Genomic DNA, 9,856 nt, shown 5'->3' with positions numbered 1-9,856 from the left:
TTGGCAGAACCAGGGATTGAACTCAGACCCTTGCACTTGCCAGTGAAGCACTTATTCTACTGAGACATCTCCCCAGCCACCCACTGTTCTTTAATCTGTGATTCAGGGGCCAGGGAAATGGTTCAGTAGAATAAGTGCTTGTCTGGCAAGTGCAAGGGCCTGAGTTCAATCCCCGGTTCTGCAAAATAAATAAATAAATAAAACCTGTGATTCCACTTGGTCTACATTTCATCACTTCTGGGCCTGTGAACTATGTAAAATCAAATACAGGGCCAGGGATATAGCTCAGCAGCATGAGCACCTGCCTGGCAAGTGCAAGGTCCTGAGTTCAATTCCCAGTACCAAACACACACACAAAAATCAAATACACTTAACTAACTCTGGTTACAGTATAGAATATAGAACACCGTAGAGTATAAAATATAAGTTGTTTACACTCATGATCACATCGCTGATTAGGTTCTTCAGCTTGCTGCCCACCATCAGAAAATACTGATATATTTTAAATACAACTCACCCAAAACAAGATCAAACTTCAAAATTCAAAATACAGCTTCTATTGAATGCATGTATGACTTTTGTATTATTATAAACTCAAAAAATTCGTAACTCAGGACCATTTGTAAAATTTGAATTATCTGATTTCCTCTTTGTTATAAGCTATCTTTAATACTTCTACCTTCAGGAAAACCTCACTAATCATGTAAGACCAAAATGTGCCTCTTCTGCAAGCTATGAACTCTCTTTTCCCACTGCCTAGAATGCTCAGACTACAGACCTTCATACAGCTGGCTCATGGTACTATTCAAGGCTCTTTCAAATCAGCTTCTAGGAGACCTCTGATCATACAATCCATGGTTGTCTTTCCATTTATCTTTATCACATTACTTGGTTTTACTATGATCATCTCTCAAATTGGTACATGAAATTGCTTCTTTATAAGTTACATAAGTAACTTACATAAACACGTTAGGAGTCAGTTCATTTCACATGTAAAATTACAGCTTCCATCCAAATTAGCATGTAAACTGCATGAGAAAAAGGATGGCCTCTGTTCACTACTGAATCCTCAATACTTATAGTTTCTAGCAGAGGTGCTAAACACATGCCTTCTGAGTCAGTGAATGAATACAGCTTAGTTTTTAACTATTAAGATCTTTCAAAGCAGCAAATGAATCTGCCTCATCAACACTGCCATCCCATCCTTGTCCAGCACAATATCCAGCAAACAAAGTTGTAAAACAGTGGGCTGTGCAGGTAAAGGCAGAAACACAGGGAGAGCACCATGGAGGCAGACTGTGGCGAAGCAGCTGCAAGGTGGAGAAGGTCCCATAACACCCATCAAAGGGTCTATGACACCTACTCAGCTGACACCTTGACTCCAGACTTCTAGCCTCCAGAACTGCAGGACAAATTTCTATGCTGAGTCATCCAGCCTATAGTACTATTATTCCAACTTTAGGAAGTGAATTCATTATGACTCCTCTGGCATGACTTGACTTGCACTGGGCTCAAGTCCAAGTACACTAATAGTTCAAGGACTGACCATGTAACTGTGTGTCCACAACTGGGAGTGGACTCGCGTCATGGGCAGCCATTAGGCAGGAACTTGCAATAACCTAGGAAGGAAAGTATCTGGTCACTTTTATAACAAGCATAAAAATAAACACAAATAATAATATGCTAGGCTATGATCAGAATTAAGAAGGAAATGATGGAGGAGCTATGTATGTATGTATGTATGTATGTATTGCATATATGCGTGTAAAAATGTGCTTTTTTAGCTGGTTGTGGTGGCATTACACACCTGTAATCCCAGCACTTAGGAGGTTGAGGCAAGAGGATCACTCCAAGTTCGAGAATAGCCTGAATTACAAAGTGAGTTCAAGGCCAACCTGAACTGCATAGCAGACCCTGTCTCAAAAAAACAAAACTAAAAGTACTTTTTTTTTAACTGTAGGTTATAATCCAGGTTTTGAAAACACACTAAATTCCAAAGAACAAATTACAATTCATTCAGCTACTCTATCATTACTTAAATGGCTCTTAACTTTTATTTTCTTAGTTTTAATCTCTAACTAGGATAAAAACAGCTCAGGATAACAGACTAAAAAAAGTTCATCTAACATTCCCTTCTGTTCTCTTAACAACTTTCCTATGGATTATTCCTAAATCCCTGACTTTAAATTTTCTGAAAACAGAACTGCATGCTTCCCCTATTACTTCCCTCACAGTGATTAGCGAGACATCAGCACGCCACCAGGATGGTGAAACACACCTATAATCCCAGCACTCAGGAGGCTGAGGAAGGAGGATCAGCACATGGTGAGGCCAGACTCAGCTACATAGTAAATTCAAAGCCAGCCTGAACTGCTTAGTGAGACCCCATCACTAAAAACAAAAACAAAAACAAAAAAACTTTTAAGGTGTCAGCACACTGAGTAACCCCTTCTGAGTAATTACAACAAAATTAGTCAAAATTAATTGACAAAAAACTCCATATATGTATATTAAAATTAAAAAACCTCAGCTGGCAAGATTGCGCAGTGGCCTAAAGCACCTGCTTAGGCAAGCACACAGGGATGTGGTTCGATCCCCAGCACCAAATGCCACGCCAGTCCCACCTCCAGGGTGAGCTGAACTGGCCACAAAAAAAAATTCTATTCCTGGGTAAGTGAAGATGTTGCATTTGGGTCAGCCAAACAGCTCAGTGGATTAAAGCACCTGCAAGCAGGCACAGGGGCCAGGGTGCGCAGGGGATGGAGGTTCGGAGGTTCAATCTCTGTCTGCTTGCAGGCCCCACCCTGGGGGGGGGAATGCTGAAACAGCAATTGCGACTGGGTGTGGTGGGGTGTGCCTGTAACCCCAGCTCTTGGGAGGCTGTAAAGAGGCGGTTCACTAAGAGTCTAACATAGTAGCAACATGAACACCATGTAGACCCTTCCCTAAAAAATAAAAATTAAAAAGATAATAAATTAAAATTTAAAAACCTAAGTACATTTTGAATATTAAGTTTTGCTGAATGCAACTGGCACAGTAGACTCTATAGAGTATGAACCATCTGGATCAAATTATGCTCTTCGAAAGAACAAGAAAGAAAATAAGCCCTATCTTTTAGTTTGTTGTACATAGTACTTCTTAAACTACAGTTTTTCAAAGTAGACTCAAAAAGTTAAAAATCCTACAGAGGTGTTACCAACTTCAGTAATCTAAATACATAAATTTTCAACTTTGTTATTGACTCACAAGACCCATCTCATGTATTTCTTTCAAAAAATTTAAAAACTAGATGTTCAGCTCTTACTGGAAAAGACCTATATAAGTGCACTACAGATTTCGGTAATTCATCTTGTAAGATAAAATGTGGGTAAGGAAATTCAGAAAATACTTTCCTGGTACAGAAATCAAGAAGACCACCATTATCCACCATCCTTCCATTTATTGACTATACATAAACTAAGCTGGAAACAACCAAATCAACTACCTGCCTGCTCACAACAACCATCATGTCCTATAGCTTGATGTAATTATTCTAATTAATTATCTGACCTTCTTTCTGTTCATGGCAGGTCTAGTGCTAAAAGTAAGCAGTCCCAAAATGTGAGCAGTCCAGTGGGCAAAACAGAAACCCCAAAGCAGTATTTACTAAATGCCTACTATTTTGAAACAAATGTCTTGTTTTAGCAGAGGAAAGTGGATTCAACTCAGAATCTGTTCCTGTTATGTGTTGTTCTTGTTTTTCTAACTTATTCCTAAAGTAGGGATTAACTCCTCTTATAAAAGTGCTAGCAAAGGGCTGGACACATGGGAGACAACAAACGTAAAGAAAAATAATGGTTGATAAAGAATATGAGTCTCTGGCTCTTTCCAGTCCCATCCTGTCAGAAGGCTTGGCCATGTTTGCCTCAGGATCTCTTCCTCTCCTCAGATTACTCCTGGGACGTGGAGCAACACATTCTCTTCCAAAGGGCAAAGCACAGGGCGCTGCCTGTTTCTGGGATTTTTCACCCTATCGCCTCACTTTCACCCCACAAAAGAGACCAGAAAAATGACAGGTACCCGTGCCCTTTCTCTCCTTGCTTCTTCTCGTGCCTAGCACAGGTCACCACGCCCACGGTTTCAAATAAAGCTGTTGTCCACGATGGGTTCAAACACTGGCCTTCAGTGGGGACTGGTGTCACCGCAACCTCCCCCTGGGGTTCAGTTTCTCCCTTTTGCCCATAGCCACTATTCCACACTGGGCAGGTATGATTGTCGAAAGGCGGCAAGAAGACAAAGTCGTGGGGGCGCAGCCTGACGCCAGAGGAGGAGGGAAGGGTGGCGGACGGCAGACAGAGGCCGAGGTGGCTAACTGGGCGGGAAGCCGCGGCGGGAAAGGCGGGAAGCGGCGGGCGCGGGCGGCGCGGGTAATAACAGTTCTGGCGGCGACTGCCCGAGCCCCTCTCCCTCCTCACCTACCCCGCTGTCCTTCCCCGACCCCTCACCTCGCTTGATAACATGCATCGTTGCTAATGGCTGGAGCGTTCAGGCGTCGAGTTCAGGCTGCAGCTCCCAGGCGCCGGAGGGTTCGAGACGGCAGCAGAGGGTGAATGGCTGGATTCCAAGGGATTGCTCGGGTGCAGGGACTGCAGCTGGGAGGTCAGATAGCACTCGCCTCACCAGAGTAGACGAGCGGCAATCCGAACCTCTTCCCGCTCCCGCGCCCGTGACGCATAAAACGGCGCGACTTGGCGCTCGAATGACGTTGCTCGACGCTACCCCGGGGTCGTGAGGGCGAGATCAGACCAGCCGCCGGGCCTCGCCTGTAGCCGCCATGTTGAGTCTGAGCAAAAGCGAGAGGCTGCGCGACTACTACCACCCAATTGGATGTGGGCGGAGCCGGCGGGAGCGCTGTACTCCTGCGCCATGTTGGGTGTGGGCAAAGCGGAAACCGCGGCCCCGGAACCCTATCGGAGCCCGCCAATCGTTCTCGGCTTTTCGGCTAAGATCAAATGTAAAGGTGCCCGCGGAGTTCGTCACTTTTCTTGTTTGACTCTAAATGAAAACCCAGAGACTGCTGTCAGACATGGGCTGTAGTGAAGGCGCTGCGGGCAGGGGGCAATTGGGAATCCCCAGGACTCTTAGGTCAGCCATGGCACTCAGTTGGAAGGAAGAACGTCATACCTGGCAGTAGTGTTTGGGCTTTATCCTGACGCAAAAAGGAACCCTGCGAGAATTTGTAAGCAGACCACCATGACCCATTTCCTTTTAGAGTTCAGCAATAAGGAAGGTGTTGCCTTGTGGGAGTGGGATGGGGTTGGTGACTATGGATGTTAAGAACAGAATCCTAATATACCAGGCTGACACAAACTGATCTTTGCGAAATCTTATGGCACCCTGTCTCTAAATTCTGTCACGGGCTGGTGAGATGGCTCAGCGGTCTAAAGCGTTTGCTTAGGCACCTTTAGGCAGGCTCCCAGGGACAGTGGATCGATCACCCCAGGTGGGCTGAGTCGGCCACAAAAAAAAAGAGTAAATAAAAATAAATCCTGTCACAGCCTTTTACAAGTTCCTCATTGTCTTCCAGATGCTACCAAGCTCCCTGTGAAGTAATTGCAAATTATAAATCATAGGTGAAGCTATAGGATCAATATGGCCCTAAAATTAGGATTGTCAGGTATAGGAAATAAATCTAAAAACCTGTTTCTCTGAAATTCCAAATTAACTAGGCATCCTGCATTTTATTAGGTAACTACCAGGGGTAACTTGGTATGTACATTTTGTTTTCTTTTCCCTTGGCAGAGGACGAGTTAGTCTCTTTTTCATCCCATCAATTAAACCACAGAGAACACAATGAAAGTCAAAACCAGCAGAATTAAAATCTCCTACATGCTTTATTGGACTTCAAAGAGTCTTATGAAATAACACAGAAAAACCCATGTGAGGGTATCCAGAGGGTACAAGGCCATCTGCAGCCTATAGCCCTCCTAAGACCAACCCCAGGCCCAGATGGGATCCCAGGGTAAAGGCATGGCAGAATGGAGCAGAAGGAAAATACCTTTACAGCCATAGCAAAAACGGGAGTTGTGAAGAGGGTGGGAAGGGTGGGGGGAAGTGGTCACAGCAGCTTTCACATATACCATCTTCCTTCACCACCCCTTCCCCAAGTCAACTGTGTTCTTTTTGAGCCTTTGGCCCAGGCAATGCAGCAACATGAAAATGGAGTCTGACAAGGGGAATTTGCTATGCAGGCACTTGGGAAATTCAGGAGATTTATTTTTTCACTTTTAAGCTATTTTGTCTTTTGGTTCAAATAAACAACATTCTTACTCAACCATTCCAGGACTCCACAAGAGCCCTATTATCACAACTATGGCTCCCTTAGCCAGGGGAGCCAACTGTCCTGAGCCCCAGGAGTACTGATACTTGGGGAGCTTTGGGGCAGCACCTCTAAGAGACAGATACTCCTGCAGTATGGGGGAGCAGGGGTAAAAGGGAGGCAGATGTCAGCAGGACAAGAGAGAAAAGGTGACTGCCCTATAGCCTATGGCTCTGGCATCCACTATCCTCCAATTAAGAGAGGTCTCTCCTAATCCATCCCAAGCATGGCATCACTTCAAAACTCTGGTAGCTTGTTCTCTGGGAATTGTTTTCACTTTCCCATGGGGCCATGGAGGCCTTAGTGAGCTCTAGGATGATGTTCTCTCCAGCCATCACACTCCCAAAGAACAAACCCCAAAGATTAGGCCCATGGCCCCAGTCTGGGGCAAACAGAACCACTGTGGGTGGGGTGAACAGATCTGAGGCACAAGTGTCACAAGTTACTCCTATCTTCCCCATAACTACAAGGGGAAGTTAGGGAGTGTAGGAGGGAAGAACCTAAAAGCAGGAGACAGAGTGAAACAGAAAACCAAACTTCAAAATTGGGACAGCAGAGACAGAGTCTGGACCCCAGAGATGGAGCTGGGAGCTGAGGGAACAGCAACTAAGACATGCATTCAAGTGGAGAGGGAGTGACAGCAGCAGCCCATGGGTGGGAGGAAAGCAGGGCAGGCAGGCCATGGTGCTCAGTTAATAAATTAACAATGAAGGACCCAAAAAAGAGGGAGGCAGGTATGTACAGTGCCCAGACGCCTGGGCTAGGCCCTCCATGCCTGTTCTAGGGGCCAGATATCTTAAAGGGGTAAAGGATAGGGAAGCAAAGGACCCAAGGAAGGAAAGCTGTCTCACCACTGCCACTCCCAACCTGCCTACTTCTTAAGAGGCTTCTTAAAGATTTTGAGGGGAAACTTCTTCCTGCCTGGGCTGGAGTCTGTCTCCTCACCAATAGAACCATTATCCTCCTCAGCCACGACCTTCTTGCCAGCCAAGTGGGGAATGCGTGTGTTTCGACTGGCTCGGCCATCCCCTACTGGAGACGGTGTGTCTGGGTCTGGGGAACTGGGGCTGTGAGAACGGGAGGAATCCAAAGTTGGAGAGCCACCAGGTGGGGCTGAAGGGCTCAGCTCCATCAGGCTGTGGGTCTTGTCCAGCCCATGGTTCAGCGCCAGTAATGCCTTCTTGGCCAGGGCAGGGCTGTCAGGCATTTTCTCCACAAGAGATCCTGGGTGGACCCCCTCAATCAGCCGGTGGCTGCCATTGGAAGGCATGGTATTGAGAGCCTCATCTGCAGCACGGCCCATCTGAGGAGGCTTGGGGGCCATACGCTGACGATCACTCGTATGGAGGGAGGACTCCGAATCGGAATGGGTCAAATCCCTGCAAGACATAGGACAGAGAGGAAGAAAAGGACATATACAGGATAGGGAGATGAGAAAAACATAAAGAGGAGGAGGGGACATGAGACAATAAGACCAGGGTAAGAAAATGAGAACAGAGAGCCAGAAGAGAAACATAGAATGAATAAGCAGATGGGAAGGAGAAGAATGAGTAGGAAAGTTGAATAAGCCATCAGTACAGCATAAGAGGCAAGAATAGGGAATGGGGATAAATTGGTTTAAAAAAAAAAAAAAGGGAAAAGAGAGAATTGTAGAACAAAAACGAAGAAGCACGTAATAGGAAGAAAGACCAAGGGAACGAAAAAAAAAAAAAGCGGGAGGAGTGATGGAAAGAGAAGAAATGGACAAAAAGAAACAAAAACAAATGTCATTATACCATCATCTGTCAGGCAAAGGGCTTTTCAATGCCTGGACTCCATCCTGCTGAACACAAAGGCCCTAAACTGGTACAGTTATTGGCTTAAATATTATAGGCATCCTCCTCAATTAAAATATCTGTCTTCCCAGAGCTGGCTAGATTTCTTAAGACTCAATCCTAAACTGACATAGAACCTGCAGGCTGCTTTGAGTCACCATTTTCCATGTCTTCTCCCCCCAGCCCCACTTACTCCTGTTGCATCCTGGGATACAAGTGATCTGGGCCAGGCCCCAAGGAATAGGGTACATGCAGTCAGTGGGCCTGACCCAGGTTGGGGACAATAAAGTTAGAATAGCCTTGCAAACAATCCCTCACCCACTCCTCAAAGGCCAAGGTGCTGCCTCTTTCTAACCTCCTACAAGACTTGAGGTCATACAGAGAGGTGTTACATAGTTCAGACTGAAGCCTACCATGGCAGCAGGAAGGGTGGGTTCTATTTCACAACTATGCTGACAAAATGTAAGGAGGCATAGAAATGCAAGATGCTGGCTTTTAAAGGAGTCATAAAAGCGCTGGACTCTTCTCTATCATCTCGGACAAGTTATATAACCTTGCTGGTCCTCAATTTTGGTCCAATGATGATAATAACAGCTCAATTATTTCACAAGACTGTTTGGAGAATCAAAAATATTGGGAAAGCAATCAGAAGTCTATAAGTATCATGGGAATGATAATGAGGTCAGCCAAGCTAGAAGGCCCATGTAGGGGCCAGTCACAAGGGGCTTTCTTTGCAAGGCTAAGTTACGGAGACATGCCACTGCACACTAGACATGCACACACGGAGGCTAGTCCAAGAACTTAAGACCCTTTCAGGGACTGGTTGCTCCTAAAAAGACCCTGAACTAATTCCTATGTCACTAATCCTGCCTCAGTAAATAAACCAATATAGATAAGGGCATTCCCTGCCAATCCTGAACCCTTCTGCTTTCCCAATGGCCTGAGAATCCACAGCAAAGGCAGAGGAGAAGGCTAAAGGAAATACATCTGAGATTCTGAGATAGGAAGCAAAAGTGTCACCAGCAGGAAAGGAGAATATCCTAGGACCCAGAAAGGAGACCAAGGTCAAAAGTTATGGAGGGCACCAGTCCCCGTACACAGGTATAGGCAGGCGTTAGCTGGTAACTATCATAGGTTTCTCAGAGAAAAACTCACTAAGCAGATACCTCATGGGCCAGTACCTTCCTGGACGGCAGAAAACAATTCCAGCTTCTATGCTACAAATTCTGTTTCAGCCACAGAATCTAGTGTTTATAAATATTCAGTCTCATATCTGGCTTCATCAACAAATAATACAAAACAGGATCTTGCCATATAATTCAAGCTGGCCTTGACCTCACTATGTAGCTCATGCTAGCCTTGAACTTGCAGTGATCCTCCTATCTCAGCCTCGTGAGTGCTGGGATTACAGGTATGCACAACCACAGCCAGCTTCCTTGCTTCTATTTAAATTATCCTTATTTCTGTAAAGCTCCATGATGACACTACTCAGTCTATATCATTTTCCACATACATACAAACCACTGAGCAAGGTACCAAGAAAGTCCTGGGGAGCAAGTACACCGGAAAAAAAGTCCTTATAAGCTGTGGAGTGGAGCATCTCAGTACCCTGCTTTTCTAATACCAAGGAAAATAAAAGGTTGAGGTCCTCCCAGCCTCACTTCTCCTGACCCACAATGTCATT

The 9,856-nt window shown here is 45.4% G+C and overlaps 2 protein-coding genes across 5 annotated transcripts in view; both read right to left on the bottom strand.

The window, feature by feature from the left end:
* The window catches only part of Rrm1 (ribonucleotide reductase catalytic subunit M1), a 40,858-nt gene extending 36,051 nt beyond the window's left edge, over nucleotides 1-4,807 (bottom strand). Inside the window, exon 1 of the mRNA XM_004641965.2 lies at nucleotides 4,485-4,807. Coding sequence (XP_004642022.1) covers nucleotides 4,485-4,503 — 19 coding nt within the window. The 5' untranslated portion in view covers nucleotides 4,504-4,807. The remainder of the gene's footprint in view (nucleotides 1-4,484) is intronic.
* A 1,047-nt stretch (nucleotides 4,808-5,854) lies between these two features.
* The window catches only part of Stim1 (stromal interaction molecule 1), a 247,356-nt gene continuing 243,354 nt past the window's right edge, over nucleotides 5,855-9,856 (bottom strand). For all 4 annotated transcript variants that reach the window (XM_004641963.1, XM_004641962.1, XM_023702091.1 and 1 more), the window contains one exon: nucleotides 5,855-7,737. In XM_004641963.1, coding sequence (XP_004642020.1) covers nucleotides 7,230-7,737 — 508 coding nt within the window. In that variant the 3' untranslated portion in view covers nucleotides 5,855-7,229. The remainder of the gene's footprint in view (nucleotides 7,738-9,856) is intronic.

The sequence above is a fragment of the Octodon degus genome, unplaced genomic scaffold, assembly GCF_000260255.1.
Source record: "Octodon degus isolate 3935 unplaced genomic scaffold, OctDeg1.0 scaffold00146, whole genome shotgun sequence".
NCBI lineage: Eukaryota > Metazoa > Chordata > Mammalia > Rodentia > Octodontidae > Octodon > Octodon degus.
This window is presented reverse-complemented; position numbering and strand designations above follow the sequence as displayed.